This window comes from Equus quagga, chromosome 17, assembly GCF_021613505.1.
Source record: "Equus quagga isolate Etosha38 chromosome 17, UCLA_HA_Equagga_1.0, whole genome shotgun sequence".
NCBI classification, from domain to species: Eukaryota; Metazoa; Chordata; class Mammalia; order Perissodactyla; family Equidae; genus Equus; species Equus quagga.
The window spans coordinates 41,616,534-41,639,629 of record NC_060283.1 but is presented as its reverse complement, the minus strand read 5'-3'; the positions used below and the strand labels follow the sequence as shown (position 1 = coordinate 41,639,629).

The 23,096-nt window shown below is 41.6% G+C and overlaps 2 protein-coding genes and 1 long non-coding RNA gene across 21 annotated transcripts in view; 2 read left to right on the top strand and 1 right to left on the bottom strand.

Moving 5' to 3' along the window:
• Window positions 1–5,539, bottom strand: part of TRIP12 (thyroid hormone receptor interactor 12) — a 141,113-nt gene extending 135,574 nt beyond the window's left edge. For 11 of the 19 annotated variants that reach the window (XM_046643512.1, XM_046643518.1, XM_046643521.1 and 8 more), the window contains exon 1: window positions 4,145–4,307. The gene's annotated coding sequence lies outside the window, so the exon portion shown is untranslated. Of the gene's footprint in view, window positions 1–4,144; window positions 4,311–4,468; window positions 4,617–4,677; window positions 4,699–5,471 lie in introns of those variants that run through there. The other 8 variants (XM_046643517.1, XM_046643526.1, XM_046643527.1 and 5 more) reach the window with 5 other exon arrangements.
• FBXO36 (F-box protein 36) overlaps window positions 5,100–23,096 on the top strand; it is an 85,578-nt gene continuing 67,581 nt past the window's right edge. Inside the window, exon 1 of the mRNA XM_046643532.1 lies at window positions 5,100–5,205. Within this exon, the coding sequence (XP_046499488.1) occupies window positions 5,110–5,205 (96 nt within the window). The 5' untranslated portion in view covers window positions 5,100–5,109. The remainder of the gene's footprint in view (window positions 5,206–23,096) is intronic.
• Window positions 20,150–23,096, top strand: part of LOC124228746 (uncharacterized) — a 28,136-nt gene continuing 25,189 nt past the window's right edge. The window contains exon 1 of the long non-coding RNA XR_006885774.1: window positions 20,150–21,115. This is a non-coding gene — a long non-coding RNA (uncharacterized LOC124228746). The remainder of the gene's footprint in view (window positions 21,116–23,096) is intronic.

The window sequence follows — 23,096 nt, the reverse complement described above, 5'->3', positions numbered from 1 at the left end:
GAACTCAAGTCTTTTACCACCTTCAAATCAGATACTCACTTGAACAGCACTGTTCACTTATGAAAGAGCACAGAGTAGCAGGCAGTTTTAATTCTAGGCTGCTAGAATGACTTCTTAAATCAAGCCCAACCACAAAACTATTACCAACAGCTTCTGCATGCTGAAGACAAAATAGGTAAGTCTGAATAGTGGACAAGTTCCTTTTTCTTCTGGCCAATCCAGGATAATGAAACTACGAGAATCACAATGAAAATCTAAAAGGCCTCAAAGAAAAACTATTCAACAGACTTATTTCAGTCTAGGAAACAGCTTCTTTTGCCAATAACCTAAACTATCAAAAGTTAGGATATTAGACTTAACTAGAGAACTGCATTTTAAAAAATCCAGGACATTAGCCAAATTAAATTTTCTTTAAAAATCAAGAGATGACAGCATCAATATATTTATCTACTTACCACAAATAACAGCAAGCACCTACTACGTACAGAGTAACCTAGCCGACAAGCTAGAAGACGTAAAGGACAAGGGCTAGGGTTTCTGTCTTCAAGAAATCTGTAACATAGCTGTTGGAACTATACTCGGGCACTAAAAGAAAATACACAAATATAAAGCTAACATTACATGTTAAGAACTACCAGCATCAAGATTACATAATCCACAAATTACAGCATAATATCCACCGAATTCTCACTCTTGCACCCTGCACCCTATGCAGGAACTCTGATGGCACATTAGCCAGGAAGCTGTGAAGAGGCAGTCATCACTAAACCAAACAGCATCCTGAGGAATCCGCTGGCACCAAGAACCTTTGCGAGCAGGAAGACTGGTTCCATACTGAGCAAGACCAGGCTGACATCACTGGTTTGGAGTGGGAAGGAAAATGGGTATTATTTCCAATGAGGTTTATGAGTGTACCTTCATTAGATATGAGATAACCCTTGCCCTCAGGAAGCCTATAATCCAGATGAGGAAACAAAAGCAACACATGTCAACAAATTGAGTACTATAATCCAAAAATGAAGGATATAAAGTTAATCAAGAAATAAAAGGAAAAGATCACGGGATAGAAGTTTTTGAGGAAGTGACTTGAAGGGGTGAGTTGAAGCGAACCTAAAATGACTTAAATGGAAAAGTCCACATCACGCTGGCAGGAACAAGAACTTAAGTGAAGATGAAAAGTAACAAGCAGGATGCTTTTCCAACGGGAGTCCCTCAAATTACTTCTCCAAACAGGGAAAAATAAAGGTGCAATTTGTATCACATTTGCTCAAAAAGATCCCCACCCATCTACTTAAAAGAATTAAAAACAAAAAGCTCCCTAGATTCTATAAACAGATCAAGATTCAGAATTGTTTTTCCTAGTCTCTGATACTAGAAAATCAATTTCACACCAGAACAGGCACAAATTTTTGCAATAATAAAAGCGCAAAGAAATTTGTCTGAAGTTACTTTAAACAGAATTAACAAATTTATTCAGTAGGATGTATACTGAAAAAGTATCTAGCATGCTGATGCAAAAAAAAATATATTTTAACAGATAAAAATTGGGCCCAAGTTCCACCACCAATTTAGCAGCCATTTCAAATTATAAATCGCTATAACTTCGTATCTTCAACCCACCTTACACCAACGCCTCCCCCATCACCACCACTGGTGAGAAGCCGTATCTTTTTTTAATGACTTCAAAATAGATAACATAATTTTCTAAAACTAATGATAAAATCTTACCCTTATTTAGTAGTTTTTCACAGTCATTATATCCACTGGGTCTCACACCCAGCCAGTGAGGTAAAACAGGAAGTACTCAAGCCCATTTTACAGATTAAGTAACTACAGACCAGAAAGGGTAGGTGAATAGCTCAAGGTCACACAGCTACTAACTGGCAGCATGTGAATTCCCAGGCCAGTCTGTGTCTCTTTGCTGGGATGCTGTCCTTAAAATAGGATCATAAAACCTTATCTAGATAACATAAATCCAGCAATCTTAAAAGTTAGAAAGGAAAAGTAAACATTACTTCGAATTTACTTTGCTGGGGGAAAGGACGGATTTTACGCTGGCCTAGCAGCCCCTTCATTTGTTAAACATAATTATTTTAGTTTAGCACCTTCTGAAACTCTTACTGCAAAAAGTGTTCTAAAACTTTGAGAAAGTAAATGAAAAACTGAAACAGAAAGCCTGTTCATGGATACAAACTAAATTGTAAATGTCAGCTGAAGGGACTTAAAAACCACTCAAACTCCTGAAAAACTGGGGAGTGAATGGAAACAATGATAATCTTAATTACAGTTCTTCAATTCTTATGGATATTGGCACATTCATAGAAAGGCAGATGTGGACAAAGGCCACAAACCCCAACCATGTTAATGTGCTCTCTTAAGCTTAAAAGAAATGAAATAAAAACTCCCCAATCTCACAGAGATGATATAAAAGCCACACTAACTCAATATTTCTGAGACTGAACATGGAGGAAGGAGTTTCAAAAGAAAGAATTAGAAATTGTGTTTACTCTCAAATTCCCACTTAATATCCATCTCTTTGCATGCTATAAATATGAAAATAAGCCTCAATAAAACCCTCTGCAATCTATTGTCTCTAAACCTCTGATAATTCAACTCCTTAACTCTAACTGCTTCCCCCCCCACCCCCCCACCCCCACCCCGGGTGTAAATGCGACACACACAGGCCTCATATATAGGCCTCTTGCCTCTTTCTCCAACAACTAGGACCTTTGTTCCGAGCGTCGGTTTTTTACCCCACTCAATAGCTCTTTCAACTTTCTACCCCATATTTGTTTTGTTTTGTTTTTAGAGAGGAGATTCTGAGCCTCAACTTTCCAGGTCTTTAAAAAATGAAATGCCAAAAATGTCTAAAGAGACTGGAGAGGAATAGAAAGTTAACCACACAACGAAACGGCCTACAAAACGGAGGAAAGCCCGGGGATCGGGTGATTTAGCAGCCCAGGCAAGATCGGAGAAGGCCGACTAGGGAGAGAGACAGTAGGGGGGTAGTTACACGTCCCCTCGGAACAGATTCACTGCGCTATTAAACGTACCCCCACCCCCACCCCACACGAACGTTTACACACTGACACATTCCCTCCCCCAATTCACTAACGAAGCAACTAAACTATACCCCCTACCAGACCCGAAGCTTAAGCTAACCCTCCCCCAAAGTAAAACGGCATTATCAAAAACAAACAAATCTGTCTTAAGGGTTTGGGAGCAGCCCCTTCCGTTCTATCCTCCCCACACAAGGGGAATCAATTCCCTCCCGTCCCCCAGGAGGAATTCAAACGGGTAAGTTAGTTCCCCACGATGTGCATGTGTTTTTTAATGTTTATTAATTTTTTCCCTCCAGCAAATTAAGGATTTCTCTTACTCTGAGGAAGGGAACGACACGGGGGAAGACAGGATGTGGGATTTTACTTCGTTATTAGAACTCCCCCCAACTTGTTTCTGAACCAGAAACCCACTCACTCTCGAGAAGGATGGAGGAGTGAGGGTGAACTGAATGGACACACGTTATAATAGGTTTTATGTAATCCACATATAAATAAATTAATCGCCTGACTCGCTTTGAATGCTAATACGATTGGAGTGACAATTGGTCCACCTCCCTCCTCCAAGTCCTGGACCCCCTCCCCCTCAATTCCCATTCAAATCAATTTAGAAGGATGCTCTGCTCTCCTCTCGGCCAAGTTTCTCGGCCTCTTCCATGCCCCCCCTGCACGCCCGTCTCGTTGTCATCCTCCCTAAGCCTCAACTTCCCACGGCTAGAAAAACTGCCCGGCGCAGACCCCGGCTCCGGCCTCGCCCGCCCTCAACCGTCCCCCTTGGCAGGAAACCCCTTACTGCGGTCTAAAGTCACTCCGGCCTCTCCCTCCTCTGACCCTCGCTTCCCACAACTGTTGTCACTCGAGCTGCTCCCTAGTTTCCATTTCCGGGCCGTCCCTGGCCCTGGAGCCTCCCCTCTCCCGGTTTCCGGGCCCCCCATCCCATTTCCGGGGAACCCTTGCCGTCTTCACACCCCCCACCTGCACTTCCGGCCCCCCACTTTCTCTCTTCCTAGACGCCCTCCAAGCTCCAAAGCCCACTTCCGGCCCCCCCGACCCCCGCCGGGCTCCCCAAGACCCACACGCCTTACCCCGGTTCCGCGAAGGGCCCTCCTCATTGCGGGGGGCCAGAGGGGGGAACCCAGCGACCCCCCGCTCCCGTCCGGCCACGGTCCCTCCGGCTGCGGTCTCCCTCGAGCACCTCGCCCGTCAACCCCCGGCCCGCTCCTTCCGCGGCCCCGCCGCCGCCGCCGGGAGCAGGCCGAGCGGGGGCTGAATCGCGGCGATGACACAACCGGGCTTCCTGGGACTTTCTGTTCCAGCTCCTCCCCCTCCCCCCGCTGCCCCCCCAACTCCTCAGCACAGCCCCCTCCTCCGAGGCCTGGCCCCGCCGCTCGGAGCTGCGCCCCAATTACCTAGTTGGGCCCCAAAGTCTCCGGTCCGGACTCGGTGGCGCGGCAGTAACTTCCACTCGCTCCCCCCACCCCCCCCGGCGGCGGCGGCGGCGGCGGCGGCGGCTCCTCGGTCCCTTCAATTATCAGCTGAGCCGCAGCACCGCTCCCGGCGTGCGCCTCCGCCCGCGCCGCCTCCCTCCCTGCCCGTTCCAACACCCTCCGGGAACTACTTTGCCCTGCGGTTCCGGCTGACGGGCTCGTCCGCGGGACAGGCCCCGCTGCCTATTCGCGGCCCATCACATCGCCCTTCCGTCCCCCACGGCCCGGCTCGACTCCCCCAGCGGCCTGCGATCTCCTCCCGATCCCTTCGAGGGACCAGGAAGGGGAATATGAGCTTCGCTTGGTATCCCTCCGCCGGGGTCACCCCCTCCCCTCCGTAGCAGCAGGAACTAATTCCCCTTCAGGTCACCAGGGACCTGAAGGTGGAAATTTCACGGATCAGGGTTCTCTGTGACCCTTGGAAGATGGGATGATCACCCCACATTAGAAACCCCCTGCCAGCTCAAAAGCAGGGTTCAGTTTAAACCAGGTCTTTGGCCCCATGACCCCAGTCAAGCCCCGCCTCTTCCTGGTTGTCTTAGCGACGGCGGTGGCGTCCCAAGATGGCGTCGTGGCTGCCGGAGACTCTGTTCGAAATTTTAGGACAAGGCCCAGCGCCGAGCAAAGACTATTACCAGTTATTGGTCACCCGGTCACAGGCAAGTGCGAGCTGCGGTTTACCCTCTTTACTAACTCCCTGCCCGCCCCGGTGGAGCCTGGAACGCGAGCCGCGCTAGGCTGAGAGCGGCCGGGGCCCGCCGGAAGCGCCCTGTGAGCCGGGAGATGTCCCTCGTCACCTCGGCCTCCTCGGCCGGCCCGGCGGCCCGCATGTCCCTTCTCAACCCCAGCCCGGCCCGTCTCCGGCGAGCCTCCTTGGCCTCCCCACGGCGCCGCCCGCTCCCATCCTGCCACCCGGGCTTCCTACCCGCAGAGTTCCCTCCGCGCGAAGAGAAAAACAAGGCGTCCCTGGTTTGCGTGCAGCCTCACCTCAGCGTGGGAAGGAGGGAAAGACAGACTCAGCCAAGTGTCCCAAGGAGGAGCCGGCAGGGGAGGGAAGAAAGGGACGATCTCTTTTCCAGGGTAGGACTTAATCATGGGAGATTTGAAAAATCTCATTGTGGTCTTTCCGTGTACCACGACCACACCAAAACTTCCTTATTTCTGGTAGGGACTCATCGTGGAGAGCTTTTCCCTTACCTTTTCGGAGTCCCTTCTATCCCATTGAAAGTGTGCGGGGGGGTGGTCCAAAAATGTTTTCAGCTGCTCGGCCCGTCAGCCCCACCCATCATGACATCTGCTCCACAACAATAAGACCGAGGATTATGCTATCGCTGGACTAAAGTAACCATCGGCCTATTTTTATGACTACTTTAGCTATGGAAGGTGGGCTTTTGGATGATTTATTGAGCCCTGGAAATGATCAAGTTGGACTGGGCCGCCTCCACTCGGAACACGTTTCGGAACACGATTCCTGGCCGAGGCCGAGCGTACGCCTGTCATTGAGATATTCATGCACCTTGTACCTTAATAGATGGCATTCCTATAAAATCAAATATAGAACTTCATATATATTTGTTTTGGTGTAGATATTGAACATTGCATCAGTTTTTCCATGAGCCCTTAAATAGGCAGAGAATAATTTTTTTATAGCCTCAAAAGCAACTTTTAAAATAGATTTATTTTTTAAATTTAAAATTTATAAATATTACAAATGTAATATCAATATTACAAGCATGGTAGACTGTCAAATTCTTATTAAACACTTGTTTTAGGAATTTTTACACAGTAACTTGGAATTTCTTAAATGCTGAAATTGACTTTTTTGTGCGTTTTTAGGACTATTTTCCATTTGCTTTCCGATGTATGATCCTAACAGTTCTTCCGTTTCTAACGTGCATAATTGAAAGCAATAATATCTTACCATATCCGTACTTCATTTTCTGTTCTCATCTACCTCAAGTAAGTTAGAATGTTCTAATTTTTACTTTACAACCTTTTCCATAATTTGTCTTTAAAAATTTTTTTCAGCATTTCTTTTTCTTGAGGGTCTGGTATTACAAGTGTACTATGTTCTGATGTTGTAAGCCTCAACAAGTTGAATACTTGTTTACCTTTTTGTTTTAGTAAATTAACCATAGGAGGGCTCCTGGCGTTCATTTTCCCCAAGAATGCTTCTGTTGAGGTTCTTCAGACTTTGCTCTCTAGTCTAACTCGGGCACCTGCCTTCCTCCAGCTCCTCTGTTTTATGAAGTACCCCCCCACACTCCCCGTCAAGTATTCTTAATTCTTTCTTTTTTCTTTCTTTCCTTTTTTTTTAAAAAAAAAACCCCGAAACTCTCCTTTATTTCAGGCCCTATTCTTTCTGTCATCTGCTCATATATAAAATCCTCTTCAAGATCTGATCTATTTTCTTTTTTAAGCAGACTGAATATATCCACTACAGTTCTACCAGCGTGAGTTAATTTCAAATCTGATTAATTCACTCTCTTTTTAAAGTAAAATTTGTTGTAAAATATAGTAAGCCAAAAAAAACAGTCTTTTCTGTCAACTGTCTTGAGAATATGCTATTTTCTAACCACAAGATAATTTTTCTAAGTCTCAGCACAGGAAACCAAACATCCAGTAAGAGGTGGTCTGACATAAATAAGTACTAAAAGACTAGAATTAAATTGTGTTTTATAAGATGGACTTTTTTCTGGAGTGACTTTCTAAAATTGATTCTTGTACATTTTTAAATCTTTCTTTCTGCCTCTATTCCCCAAAATGTTGTATATTATCCAAAATATGCCCCAGACTTAGATGGATCCTTTTTTCACTCTGATTCCTTTTTTAATTCTTTTTCACTGCTTTTATTTTTATTGGCTTTAAATCCAAATAACTGCACATTTGACATGGATTTGAAGGCAGATATCTCTCATTAATGTCATACCACCATTGGCCTAGTCCAGAATATAAATATAAATATAAAAGCTTCTTTGCCTTCTTGCTTATACAGCAACATTAAAAATATATTTTCATGATTATGGAGGCATTTCCACTTAACAACTTGATGCCCTAATTTTTTTTTTCCTTCAAAAAAGGGACTTATGGAATATAGCTTGGAGTCAATGAAGTTTAATTCTGAAATCTGATCTTTATAATGATGATCGGAAGGCTTAGAAAAATCAGTGCACTGCCTTCTAAATCAAACATTTACCCAATAGTCTCACTCTAGTTTTAGTAGTATATATATTATATTAGATTCTAATTCTTTGAAAACTAGTAGATTTATAGTACATTAGGGTTGGAAAGAATCTTTATTTTTTATTGAGTTAATGATAGGTTACAATCTTGTGAAATTTCAGTTGTACATTAATGTTTGTCAGTCATGTTGCAGGTGCACCACTTCACCCTTTGTGCCCACCCCCCACCCCACCTTTCCCCTGGTATCCACTAGACTGTTCTTAGTCCACATTTTTAAATTCCTCATATGAGTGGAGTCATACACAGATTATCCTTCTCTACCTGGCTTATTTCACTTAACATAATTCCCTCAAGGTCCATCCATGTTATTGCAAATGGAATGATTTTGTTCTGTTTTGCAGCTGAGTAGTATTCCATTGTATATATGGGAAAGAATCTTGAGTATTATTTAGGCCAGTGATATTTCACATTTAGCTTCTAGGGAAGTCTTATTGTGTTCCTGAATGAAGATCCTTTCCTTAATTTTAATCAGCAAGTTGGCATTTACCATAGGGATGCAAAACTGTAAGAAGATGCTTGACTTCAAAGAATTTATCATTCAGCAAATAGGTATGAAATGCCGTATATATGCAGGCTGCTGTTGTAGATGCTGGAGAAACATAAGTGAACCAAAGTCCCTTGTCTCATGCAGCATAGATTCTAGTGGGAGGAACATAGTGATCTGATTTATATAAACATTTAGATGGTTTAACTTTTGTATCTTTTGTTTAAGTCCAAAGGATGTTCATTGCCAACTTAATGAATAGCACAGACACTTTAAAATCTGAATCCAGAGGAAGCAAAAACCACTTTAGACTAAGAGGTGCAGGAAGGTACTATTATCAGTATTTTGCTCTTGAAATTCTCTCTTCTTTGTCCTTTTATCTCTTTCATAGACGTGTTGCTTAAAGTAGTCAGAACTAAATACTTAGGTTTAATGTCACAAATACTAGAAAACTGCTAGAAACAGTAACCGTATGCTAAGTAGATGAGAATTGGCAGATATGGCCTCTTGCAGCTAATAACACAGGTGGTTGTCCCAGGAGTACTGACATGTTGTAGTCACTCCAGGAGATGAAAGAAGGAAGAGTTTGGTAATAGATTAGTCTTATTTTGTCTATCTTAATCCTCAAAACTCCTAAAAGATACCTGAAGTTAACGTCACCTGAAAAAAAAAAATCCAAAAACTTACTCCCCAAAATGGCAAGTATTTTTGACATGCTTTCGAGTCATGTAGCTCTGACAAACTGAAAACACTGAAAAAGGTCGCCTGCCAGCTGTGATGGGAAACTCATCTCAGTGACTTCTGAAAAAGGAATTAGAAAAAACTAGACTTGGTGGCCGTTCTTTGAAAGACTTTGCAACAAAGAATTGTGCCGATGCCATTTCAAACTACAGACCAATTTTAAAGAATTAAAATTTGGAGACCGGCCCTGGGGTGTAGTGGTTAAGTTCACATGGTCTGCTTAGGCGGCCCAGGGTTCACAGGTTCAGATTCCCGGCGCAGACCTACACACCGCTCACCAAGCCATGCTGTGGCAGCATCCCACATACAAAATAGAGGAAGATTGACACAGATGTTAGCTCAGGGACAATCTTCCTCACCAAAAAAAAAAATTAGAATTGAAGTATAGTCTAATAAAAACGTTAATACGTGCACCTTTTGACCCAGCAAACCCATTCCTAGAATTTTATATCCAAAAACTGCTTTCACATGTGTACTAAGATATGTGAGCAAGAATGTTTACCAAAGTAAAATAATGGTAAAAACATCTTTCCATTAGTGGAAATTTCCTTAAACTGTGAATCATTCATACCATAGAATACTATGCAACCTTTTAAAAACAATGTGATGGATCTCTTATTTATTCAGTAGACCAAATTAAAACTTAGGCAAGAAAAGCAAGTTGCTGGGTTAAACGTAGTATGATCCCATTTTAAAAAACCACCACCACAAGGGTTTTATTTTGTTTTAAGTAAATGTTAGTGACTTTTAAATAAATGTTAGAGGCAAAAGCTGGAATGATTTGCTCTTACGGCTGGAGTTATGAATTACTTTCACTTTCTGAATTACATATTTCTGAAAGGTCTGAATTTTTCTACAATGAGCATTTATTTTTATAATCAGAGAAAAGCAATAAAGATTTAAAATGAAAATGTAAGTGGATAGCCCTTCCTCTTGACACATCACCTTGCTCTGTGCCTCAGCATCCGCCTGTTTCTTCAGCGCCACCTTTGAGCCACCTCTCACATTAAATCATGGGCAGCATTAGTACCCATGCCACCAAAGATTCTACTGATTTTGTTGTGTGGGGGGAGAACAATTCTAATTCAACAGATTTAGAGAGGGTGCATGTGGGTGAATGATTACTTATGAAATTTTAAGGAGATTTTAAGAGTCTAGAAACCCCTTACGTTCTTGCTTTTTTTGTTGTTTTTAATGTAGATAATAATTACTTTTGAGAAACTAAATGATTGTCCTCTTTTGCCTTGTTGGGCATGAGATAGCACTGATGAGCTAAAAGAGAGATATGGAGAGTGAAATGAGGCAAAGGGGATCCACTGAATAGGTTTATTTGCCCCCCAGTAAAGCTTAAAGAACAGAATTCTCAAGAAAATTGAAATCATATTAAGTAGGCACCAGATTGCACATTTGGGGAGCTGGATGGGGTGCCGTCAACTTGATATGATGATGGTTTTTTCCCAGGGGACCCAGGATCCCCTTAATCATGCTCTACTCTAGCCCTGCCCATGTAAGGTCCCCAAGAGTCATATACATGGAAAAGATAAAGCAGAGGACAGCAGACATACTTTTCCCTTTTGCTTCTGGATGCTCTTTCCTTGTCCCCAAGGGAACCTTTCCTGCTGATGGTATTGAACGTTTCTGCAGACTTCAAAGCTATGTTGCCCATTCTGCCCAGTGGCCATCAGCCACAAGCAAAATGTTTCCCCCAGAAAGGACTGCTGCTGTTCCTTTAAAGTCCAAATGGAATACTTGTGTTCATTTATTTTCCTCTTCCCTGTCGTTTACGTCTTGACTTACCCTCCTCTTTTTCAGCTGTCTCTTTATCTGTCTCCCAGGGTCCCTTGTTTTTCCCTCTGCCCTTATAAGATAGGCTTTTCCCTTCTTCACTACATCTTCGAGCCTTCAGCCCAGCCCTGCTCAAGGCCCTCATCAGGGAGTGTTTGGTTTCTCCGCCTGCTCTGACAGCAGCACCTGCAGTAAACATACCCTTCCCTGCCCTACAGGTTCAGCCAGGTGGATGCTTACCACCTTCTTCTTCTAGTCCTCGTATCTGACACACTTCAGAGAAATGATGCCCAACCTGTGACACTCCAGGATGTACCCCATTAGTGCTGTGAAATCACTCTTCATCAGAAATTCAAATTCCTATTAAAATTTCTTAAAGTGGTATGTGGCACTTTTTGGAAGAGAGAGAGAAAATAATACAAATGAGGTGATTAAACTCTTAAAAATTACAGTATTTAGTGCTTTATCATATTATAACCTAGTCCACAAGTGGCTCCTAGATCCTCTTTCAAAGTTGCAGGACAACTTGACATAGCTCCGGTATCATCTTTTCCCAGGTAAATTGTTCTCTTCAGCACCTGTGAGCGCCTACTCAATCTGGGCAGTTAATTTGGTCTCACCCTCCAGTGACACAGATTTGCCTCCTAATTATATGGGGCAGTAGAGCACTTACTTGGGAGTCACTGAGTCATGGGTCCTTTTGTTCCTCCTGCTAGTCTGCAAGCTCTTGACCTAGGGCAAGGCACTTAATTTGTCTGGGCCCCAGTCGCCTCATCAGCATAATAAGGTTACTAGTCCAAGAGATCACTAAGGTTTATTCCATCTCTAAAATGTTATTTCATATGAAAGTAGTGTTTTACCTGGAAAAAGCACTGGATTTTTTTTTTTAAGAAAAATTGAGTTTGCATCAAAGATTCTGTATTAGTAACTGTATGACCTGGTGTCGGTCTTCACCCGCCTGAAGTTCCATTTCTTCATCTGTAAAATGAACAATTCAGCCCTTGGCTACTTCACGGATATGGTGAGAACCAGATATATGTAAACAGCACTCCAGGCCAGGGTTTCTCAAAGAGAGGCTTCATGATCAGATAAGACTGGAAAATCCTGGGTTAAACATAATTCTATTTACTTCTCTTCTCTGAAATTTCTCAGAGCCTCTAAAATCCTACTGTGCTTCTGAATCTCCAGGAGGAGACTGCGGCGTGAAGCTTCTATGGGCTTGTGACTACCGACCTCTTTCTCCGAGCATCTCAGGAACTGAGGTTCTGTGGAATGCTCTTTGAACAACACCCAGCAGAGTGCCTGGTACACAACAGCAAATACTGAAGAAGTGTTTGTTACCTATTCATCTTGCATCGTCTTCGTCCAGTACCAAACCGGTCAAACTTCAGCTTTTCCATGAAAGTGATTGTCGTAACTCTTTACTCATCTCATGCCTATTTTTTTTTTTTTTTATTTTTACACATCAGCTTACATTTCCACAAAAATACCTATTGGTGTTTTGATTGGGATTGCAATGAATGTGTAGATCCCTTCGTGGTGAATTGACATCTTGACAATCCAATCCACAAATAGTGTATATCCTCCCTTTTAGAATTTTTTAGGTATTCTTTCATTTTGCTCAATGATTTCTGATAGTGTAGAAATCTTATATATATTTTTGTTGGATTTCTGGGTGTTTGACTTTTTTACTCTGTTGTAAGTTATATTGGGTCTTACAATTGTATTTTCTATTTGTAACTAGTAATAAAAACACAATTGTGTTTTGCTTCTAGTAAATTTCCTTCTATCTAGTGATCTTGCTAAGTCACTAATTCTAATCGTTTGTACTTCTTTCAGAGGTTCTGACACATTCATGTCATCTGTGAATAGTGACATATTTATTCCTTTCTAATCCTTATATCTTTATCCTTGCCTTACTGCATTGGCTAAGACTTCCACTAAAATGTTGAAGAGAAATGATGACACCAGGTATTCTTATTTTCTTCCTGGGCTTATGGGGAAGGCTTTCAATATTTCACCGTTAAGTGCAATGTTTGCTGTATGTTTTTTCAAATCAAAGATGTTTCCTTTATTTCAAGTTTGCTGAAAGATTTTACTTTGAATGCATAGTGAATTTTATTTAAAAAAAAACAAAAAGTATATATCTTTTAGCTGTATACAGGCATACCTCGAAGATATTGCAGAATTGGTTCCAGACCACCACAATAAAGTAAATATCACAATAAAGCAAGTCACACGACTTTTTGGTTTCCCAGTTCGCGTAAAAGTTATGTTTATTCTATATTGTAGTCTCTTGAGTGTGCCATAGCATTATGCCTAAAAAGACAATGTGCATACCTTAATTAAAAAATACTTTATTGCTAAAAATGCTAACCATCACCTGAGCCTTCAGCGAGTTATAATCCTTTTCCTGGTGGAGGGTCTTGGCTGCCATGCAATATCTGTGAAGCTCAATAAAGCAAAGTGCCATAAAATGAGGTATGCCTGTATTAAAATTTTAGTTTGCTATTTTTCTCCAAATGATTCTTCAGATCACTATAAACTGTGTACTTTCTGGGTCCAGGACCACCACACTCACCATTCCTTAAGGAACACTCATCGCTTTCCCATGCTCTTGCTGTACACTTAGCCCTAATCACCTGGGTAGCTTCCTGTCTGTCTCCCCACATCTAAATCCTCCCGCTCGTTTGAATCTCATCTCAAATGCCCACTTGACATTTCAAATCAGTGGGGAAATGAAGAACCATTCAATAATTATTGCAACAGTCGGCTATTAAAATTGTTAGAAAAAATTTACTGAATCCCTATCTTATACTATATACAATAAAAAAATTTTTATGTGGATTGAAAAGCTAAGTGTTATACACACAAACATACTCTATGAAAGTTCCATAAGAAAACAAGAGAGCCTGGGCCAGCCCAGTGGCCGAGTGCTTAAGTTTGTGCACTCCACTTCGGGAGCCCAGGGTTTGTGGGTTCTGATCCTGGGCGTGGACATATACAGCATTCATCAAGCCATGCTGTGGTGGCATCCCACATACAAAAGTATGGGAAGATTGGTACTGGTGTTAGCTTAAGGTAAATCTTCCTCAGCAAAAGAAAAAAAAATGTTCATACGACCAAAAAGTGCTGTACAGATTCAATGCAATCCCTATCAAAATCCCAATAGCATTTTTCACAGAAAGAGAACAAACAGTCCTAAAATTTGTATGGAACTATAAAAGACCCCAAATAGCCAAAGCAATCAGGAGAAAGAGCAAAAAAACTGGAGGCTTCACACTCTCTGATTTCAAACTATGTTACAAAGCTATAGTAACTAAAACAGCATGGTATTGGCATTAAGACAGACACATAGATCAATGGAACAGAATACAGAGCCCAGAAATAAGCCCATGTATGTATGGCCAATTAATTTATGACAGAGGAACCAAAAATACACTATAGGAAAAGGACAGTCTCTTCAATAAATGGTGGTGGAAAAATTGGACAGCCACGTGCAAAAGAATGAAACTGGACCACCGTCTTACCCGTACACAAAAATTAATTCAAAGTGGATTACACACTTAAATATAAGACCTGAAACTATAAAACTCCTAGAAGAAAACATAGGTGGTAAGCTCCTTGGCATAAGTCTTGACAATGATATCGTGAATCTGACACCAAAAGCAGCAGAAGCAAAAATAAACAAGTGGGACGACACCAAATGAAAAAGCTTCTGCACAGCAAAGGAGACCATCAACAGAATGAAAAGCCAACCCACTGAATGGGAAAAAATATTTGGAAATCATATATCTGATAAGAGGTTAATATCTAAAATATTTAAAGAACTCATACAACTCAATACCAAAAACCAAACAATCCGATTTAAAAATGGGCAGAAGATCTGAACAGACGTTTTTCCAAAAAAGGCATACAGATGTCCAACAAGTACCTGAAAAGATGCTCTAGGTCGTTAATCATCATGGAAATACAGGGGCCGGCCAGGTGGGGCAGTGATTAAGTGCGAACCTTCCGCTTTTCAGCGGCCCGGGATTTGCTGGTTCAGATCCCGGGTGCGGACATGGCACAGCTTGGCAAAAAGCCATGCTGTGGTAGGCGTCCCAGTATAAAGTAGAGGAAGATGGGCATGGATGTTAGCTCAGGGCTCAGTCTTCCTCAGCAAAAATAGGAGGATTGGCAGTAGTTAGCTCAGGGTTCATCTTCCTCAAAAACAACAACAAAAACCAAAAAGATAGGTGCACCCTCCTGCTCATTGCAGCATTGTTTATAATAGCCAAAATGGGAACAACCTAAGTGCTCATTGATGGATGAATGTATAAAGAAATTATGGTGTGTGTGTGTTTAGCTACCTACCTATCTCTCTCTATATAGTAGTTAGCCGTAAAAAAGAGTGAAGGGGCCAGCCCGGTGGCCAAGTGGTTAAGTTTGCGTACTTTGGCAGCCCCAGGTTTCATCGGTTCAGATCCCGGGCTCGGACATGGCACTGCTCATCAGGCCATGTTGGGGCGGCGTCCCACATGCCACAACTAGAAGGACCCACAACTAAAATACACAACGATATGCTGGGGGGATTTGGGGAGAAAAAAAAAAAAGAATGAAATCCTGCCATTTGTGACAACATGGATGAATCTCGAGGGCATTATGCTGAGTGAAATAAGTCTGACAGGGAAAGGCACATACTGTATGATCTTTCTTACATGTGAAATCTAAAAAAACAACCAAACTCATAGATACAATGAACAGGTTGGTGGTTGCCGGCAGGGGCGGGGTGGGGGTGCAGAATAGGAGGAATGGGTGAATTTTGGGGGGGGGGGGGGGGTTTGGTTTAAATAAATTGAATTTTTTTTCAAAAAAGTGAATAGCTATGCTAGTATCCTAATATCTACATAATATTTAGGAATTCTAAATGGCTTATACAATCGTTCGGGCATTTGGAGGGATTGGTTGATGTCTTCCTTTTTAAGAATCTTCACTGTGGTGTTAAGGTATGATTCAGTATTGAAAAAGACTTCCTAATTATTTAAGTAAATGAGATCAGTTTGGTTTTTTCTTACTATAGCCTCAATGAGCAATTATTTACCTAAGAACCGTCTTACAACCTATAGTCAATCAAATAGAATTTGCTTGATCCATTTGTCACATCTTTTTAATAATAAACCTAATAATTATAATAAAACTAAACATCATTGAATGCTTACAACAGGTGTGGCATTTAATCCTTACAACAAGCTTATAAGATGGGTACCATTATTATATAGATGAGAAACGGATTTCGAGAGCCTAAATGAACACCTGGGATCCACTCATGGCCAAGCAGAGAGTAACCTTCTTTGGCCAGCCGTACTTTACACTTTTTCCAAATGCCACAGCTACATCTCAGTTTCATTTCCCTAAAAAAAAATGTTTTAATTGTGTGTCTTCCTACAACGCAATGAAGGAAAATGTCAAAAGTGTGGCTGAGTGATGAAGTTTTCACACTCTGCTTAGGCGGCCCAGGATTCGCCAGTTTGGATCCTGGGTGCGGACCTAGCACCACTCATCAAGCCATGCTAAGGTGTTGTCCCACATAGAGGAACTAGAATGACCTACAACTAGGATATACAACTATGTACTGGGGCTTTGGGGAGAAAAAGAAAAGAAGAGTAAGATTGGCAACAGATGTCAGCTCAGGGCCAATCTTCCTCACCAAAAAAGCATATCTTTAAAAAGAAAACAGGAGCAGAGGGAGAGGAACCACAGTCGTGAACTTAAATAATTAAGTACAGAACCTTCAGGAGCTGTGAGCATTCAGGAGCCTGGTTCACTTAAGTGGTACAGCTCAATGGCAGGTCTGACATGTGAGCTAAAGAATAAAAGATAGTTGATACTCAGTACTTTCAGAAGTTTGGATATGATACTTTGCAGCTATAAAAAGCAAAAAGTTTCCTGCTGTTTAAGAAGACAGGACAGATCTTGGAGGAAAAATATTTGTAAATGGAAGTAATGAGATAGAAATTCAATGAAAACAATGAGTGACTCAGAGGTTAATATACGATAAATTGCTCTTGAATTACAGTTTCCCCTCAAGTTGCTCTCTTCCAAAAGAAATCACATCCTTGACCCTACATCCCTTCCTATCTCTCATCTTTTACTCTTTTCCTTCACAAAGTATTCACTGCCTGCATGACCTTTTCTGTCATTCTTCCTTAAGCCATCCCCTACCTCCCTCTCACTCCTCCTAGTTACTCAGTGACTCTATAATTGCTAAATCCAAAGGAGATTATGTGACCTTGGCATGCTTGACATTTCATGCTGTTGATCAGGCTTTCCTTGAAATGCTCTTCTTCTTTATAGCCCATGGATTTTTTTTCCTGGTTCTTCTATGTTTGTGGCAACTCAAGTGCTTCTTGCCTTTATGACCACATTAATGTTGGTATTTCTCAGAGCCTATATTTGTGCCTTAGCTCTTCTTTTTTTTTTTTTTGAGGAAGATTAGCCCTGAGCTAACTACTGCCAATCCTCCTCTTTTTGCTGAGGAAGCCTGGCCCCGAGCTAACATCCGTGCCCGTCTTCCTCTGCTTTATATGTGGCACGCCTACCACAACATGGCTTTTTGCCAAGCGGTGCCATGTCAGCACCCAGGGCCGCTGAGAAGCAGAACGTGCGAACTTCACGGCTGCGCCACAGGGCCAGCCCCACCTTAGCTCTTCTCAATCTATTCTTCCTTAAAAAAATTAATTAATTAATTAAACAAGGTCTGTGGGGTTGGTCCTAATCCAATATGACTATTGTCCTTAAGAGATTAGCACACAGATATGCACAGAGAGGCAACCATGTGACCACGCAGGGAGAAGATGGCCATGGGAGAACCAAGGAGAGAAGCCTCAGAAGAACCAAACTAATACAATTTTTTAAGTTAAAAAAGGGTGACCTTAATTAAAGCTTTTTTTTTTTTTTTTAACTTGGACAGATTACTGAATACTCACGAAGACAAAAGCCTTGTCAGACTCGTTTGTTGTAATCTTGAGCAGTGCTTTTGGAAGACTTGCTGCAGTCTATTTTGACTTTCAGGGTTTAAAATTATGTTCTCTAGGAAACCCTTATCAGTCTATTAGGGAATCAGATTACAACCATCCTATGAGGCTCGCTGGACAAAGAACCAGACTCAGAGCGTGGTTATGAAAATACACGCCATCTGGGAAGATGGGTGGTCAGGACTAAGTGGCCAGCAATCTAGGAAAAACAAAAAGAAACATATTCATTAAATTTGCTGCTTATAATGGTATAGATCTTAGAGGATAGGATCAGCCTTGTTAATGTAGATTCCTTACTAACATGGTAAGAGATTGACAGAGAATTTTGATTTAAGAGTGTCAAATACTTAGAAAGCAATAATCAGCTAAAAGAATCCTTGCTCTGAATCCCCCTCAGTCTGGCTGATGGATATTTTCCGGGTGACTATCAACCAAGGAAACAAGAAAGTAGCTGTGTAAGGGGTAAAGGCACCATAATGAGAGACAGGAATAGGAGTGCAGAAATCAGGAACCGTGAGGTCATCTTCCAGTTGTGCCCACCACGAGCCAGTCCCTGGTTCCCATTTTTAAGCTCTAGATTCTGCACTAAAGAACGTAGAGGACTTAGAGTTTAGTAATGAAGATAAAAATAATTAGGAAATAAGATCTATGAGTAAAGGTTGAAATAACTATGATTATTCAATTAAGCAACAGAGGCCTGGGTTATTTAATAGTACTTTTTTTTTTTAAAGAATGATTTAGTCATAACTGATGATAATCAACTATTCTCCATTTACACAGCAGGGTTCAAAACAAGAGGAAGTGGCCCCAACTGCAGTGTGTGGGATTTAGATTAAACAGGGAAGAACTGGCTGAGTGTGATGAATTACTATGGAAGGCTATGCAATTTCCTACTTGGGAGAGCTTTCAAAATAGTCTCTCAGGGCCAGCCCGGTGGTGTAGTGCTTAAGTTCACGAGTTCTGCTTCAGCAGCCCTGAGTTCGCAGGTTCAGATCCCAGGTGCAGACCTAGTACCACTCGTCGAGTCATGCTGTGGTGACATCCCACATAAAATAGGGGAAGATTGGCACAGATGTTGGCTCAGTGACAATCTTCCTCAAGCAAAGAAAAAAAGTGTCAAGGCAGGAAAAAAAAAAAATCCTACAAATGAATGAGATAAATAGGCTCATGGAAAAATAGGTAAAGAATATGAAGAAACAGTCACCTAAACAAATACACAAGTAATAAACATGGAAAGATGCTTAAACTTACTAGTGATCAAGGAAATACAATTTTGTTTATTTTTTATTTTATTGAGGTCATATTGATTTATAACATTGTGTAATTGTATAATTTCAGATGTACATTATTATAGATCAGTTTCTGTGTAGACTGCCTCGTGCTCACCACCAATAGTCTAGTTTCCATCCATCACTATACACCTGTGCCCCTTTACCCCTTTTGCCCACCCTCCCACCGCCTTCCCCTCTGATAACCACTAATCTGTTCTCCCTTATCTATGTGTTTGTTTATCTTCCACAGATGAGTGAAATCATATGGTGTTTGTCTTTTTCTGTCTGGCTTATTTCCTTTAATATAATACTCTCAAGGTCCATCCATGTTGTTGCAAATGGGACAATTTTCTCTTTTTTATGGCTCAGTAGCATTCCATCCTATGTATATACCACATCTTCTTTATCCATTCATCAGTCGTTGAGCACTTGGGTTGCTTCCACATCTTGGCTCTTGTGAGTAAGGCTGCAATGAACATAGAGGTGCATAAGTCTCTTTGAATTATTGATTTCAAGTTCTGTGGATAAATACCCAGTAGTGGGATAGAAGGATCATATGGTATTTCTATTTTTAATTTTTTGAGGAATCTCCATACTGTTTTCCATAGTGCCTGCACCAGTTTGCATTCCCACCAGCAGCGTATGAGGGTCCCCTTTTCTCCACATCCTCTCCAGCACTTACTATTTCTCATCTTGTTAATTACAGCCATTCTGAGAGGTATGAGGTGATATCTCATTGTAGTTTTTGTTTTGTTTTGTTTTTTGTGTTTTGTTTTTGTTTTTTTTTTTTAGGAAGATTAGCCCTGAGCTAACATCCATACCTATCTTCCTCTATTTTATATGTGGGATGTCTGCCACAGCATGGCTTGACAAGCTGTGCATAGGTCCGCACCGGGGATCCAAACCAGCAAACCCCAGGCTGCTGAAGTGGAAAGTGGGAACTTAACTGCTTTGCCACTGGGCCGGCCCCTCATTGCAGTTTTGATTTGCGTTTCCTTGATGATTAGCGATGTTAAACATCTTTTCATGTGCCTATTGGCCATCTGAAGGAAATGCAATTTAAAACCACAAGATAGAAATGTTTCCACTCGCAAAAAACTGAAACTATCCACGTTGGCAAGGGTATGAGAGAAAGGGCTTCATTAAGCGTTTGCTGCACACCAAGCCCCAGACCAGGCCAACCAAGCAAAGATGGAGTGCCTTCCCTCTAGAAGCTTGCAGTCTGGCAGGAAACAAACACAGACTACAGCAAGGTCATGTGCAGTGGATGAGAACCGCCTGGTGAGAGCACTGGAGCAAATCCTGAGCTGTGGCAGTGGTCAGAGAAGACCTCACGAGGACTAGATGTGAGCTGAGACCAAGACAAAGAAGAGGTGGGGAGTGTCCTCTGGGCCGAGGGCGTGTGAGAGCAGGACTTGTTCCAGGGCCAGTGATATGTAACGTGCTGTCGTAGGATGAAGAGCTGGGTGCCAGGACCACTGAGAAACAGCCAGGGAGTAAGCAGGTCAAGAAGTGCCTGGTAAATCAAGAATTAAGAATTGACTCAGCCAGCCAGTGGTTTTCAGATTACCCTTTGGTTTTTCAAATAACGTGCTTCTGAGGTTCCACAAGCATCTTATTCAAATCTCCTCTTCAGGAATATTTTCTACTAATTTAAAACCTGCAATACAAAAGAAATACCTACCCTCTGAAATGTTTTATATACCACAGTTTAATGCCTTAACTTGTGCTTCCAAAATCTAGATGAACATGTTTTGGTGCAGGCCAGAGGAAAGCATCTGTCATCGCTGCGAACACAATAGAATTTCTGACAAATGTGTCATTGTTTGGGAAGGCTGAGCGCTGCCCAACCCTCTTTGGATTCGTGCCTGTACAAGGCAGGTATAATCAGAGCAGAGAGGAGGCCTGAAAGTCAGCAGAAGTTCAGACACATCAGCTCAGCACAGAATCTTGGAACACTGAGAGTTCGCGAAAACTCATTGACCGCCTTGTGGTAATAACATCAAGCCAGAGAGAGTCTTAACACATTGTAAGTAATTTTCAATGCATTTTGTCTGAATTTGGTGTTTGTGATAAGGAGACAAGAATTTGGTAGATATTGTTAATGATTCAGCTCTGAAATAGAAGCCTTAACTATTCTTACATTTTTGGATCTTCTGGATCCTTTGAATTGAAGAGTATTCTCAAATCAGCAATGTGAATTAAAAAAAGATGATTTAAATTCATTCATTCGGCAAATGTTTGAGTGCCTCCTGTGTACCGGGTGATACTGGGTGCTGTCCCAAGCACTAAGGATACAGTAGGGAACAGAAGTTCCCTGTTCTCTGCCCTCATGGAGCTAGCTGCTGATCAAATAAACATATTAGCCAAGCCAAGATGTCAACCCAGCAAGATGTCAGCCAGGGTTGAGTGCTGTCAAGGAGCGACACCCACATACTTGAGGATGTGACCTGGTCAGGGAAGGTTCTCCAGAGGAAATGAAGCTTCATCTGCGACCTGGAAGATGGAGTGAATGAAAAGAAGGGCAGTGCAGATGGAGAGTGGGCTGGTGAGGCCATGCAGGCTTCTTAGGATATAATCAGCTTTGTCCTGTTACCGAGAGAACCAGGAGCCGTTGGTTTTTAAGAGGATGAAGTGGCTGGCATACTGTATCCCAATGATTGTGAGACACGCTTTTTTTTACATCTTAATATCTCCAAAACTCAAAGTTTAATTAGCATTTTTTCGTTCTAGGCTATACATAAAATAATGATTCAACTTACCATCGATGGCATTTTAAACTTTGTGAAATGTGGTGATCGCATTTGCATTTTTAAAAAATCACTCTAGATGTAATGTGGCAAACAGGTTTATGGTCCTCCGCATGGATCAGGGTTTTCCCTGTATTATTTTATAATAAATGCAAAAATTAATTGACTACTGGTGCTGAGTAACACTAATAATATTCATTCTCATCTATATTTCACTGCAGAATTTCAAAGTTCTCTTTTTATCGGAATAGTTTCTTTATTCTTGTTAACTTGATAATAAGTGCTATTAATCTGAACTTATTAAAAAACTTCACAAAATACCCCTTTCATTCAATAGATAAACATAAATTGACATAGATCTATACAAACAGATATAAATAAAATCTGTACCGAATTTCCCTTAATAAAGGGGTTCTGCTATGAAAAACTAAAAGTTTGAATACTGCTGTTCTAGGTAATAGGGATCCACCAAGGATTTTTGCAGAGAATGACATGACTGAAGCTGCAGGATGGAACTTACTCTGACTACAGCAATGTGGAAGACAGGAGGGAGAGGGAGGAAGTTTCTCTGAGAATGAAGGAGGGGAGATGAGCCATTGAACTCTTGAAATGGTCTCGTTTTCTTTTTCTTTTTTTTTTTGCTGAGGAACATTTGCCCTGAGCTAGCATCCGTTGCCAATCTTCCTGTTTTTTGCAGAGGAAGATTCGCCCTGAGCTAACATCTGTGTCAATCTTCCTCTCTTTTGTATGTGGGTCCCACCACAGCATGGCCGCCAATGAGGGAGGTAGGTTTGCGCCTGGGAACAAAACCCAGGCCACTGAAGCAGAGCATGTCAAACTTAACCACTAGGCCACAGGGCTGGTCACTGATCTTGTTTTCTTACCCAGACAAAAGTGGAGATAATACTTTCTACCTCCTAATAATGATTTAAGGATTTTATGAAGTAAGACATTCAAATTATTGGCACAATTTCCTTCCCTACCTTACATTTTTGTTCTGGTAAGTTCCTTTAGTTTCAAGATGAGTCTTTCTCCTCTACAAAACTATTAAAATGTCTCCTTTTTTCTTCTTCTTTTTTTAATTGCAGTAACATTGATTTATAACATTATATAAATTTCAGGTGTACATCATTATATTTTGAAATCTATGTAGATTACATCATGTTCACCACACAAAGACTAATCACAGCCCATCACCACACTCGTGTGCCTAATCACCTCTTCCCCAGCTCCTTCCCCTCTGGTGACCACCAAGCCAAT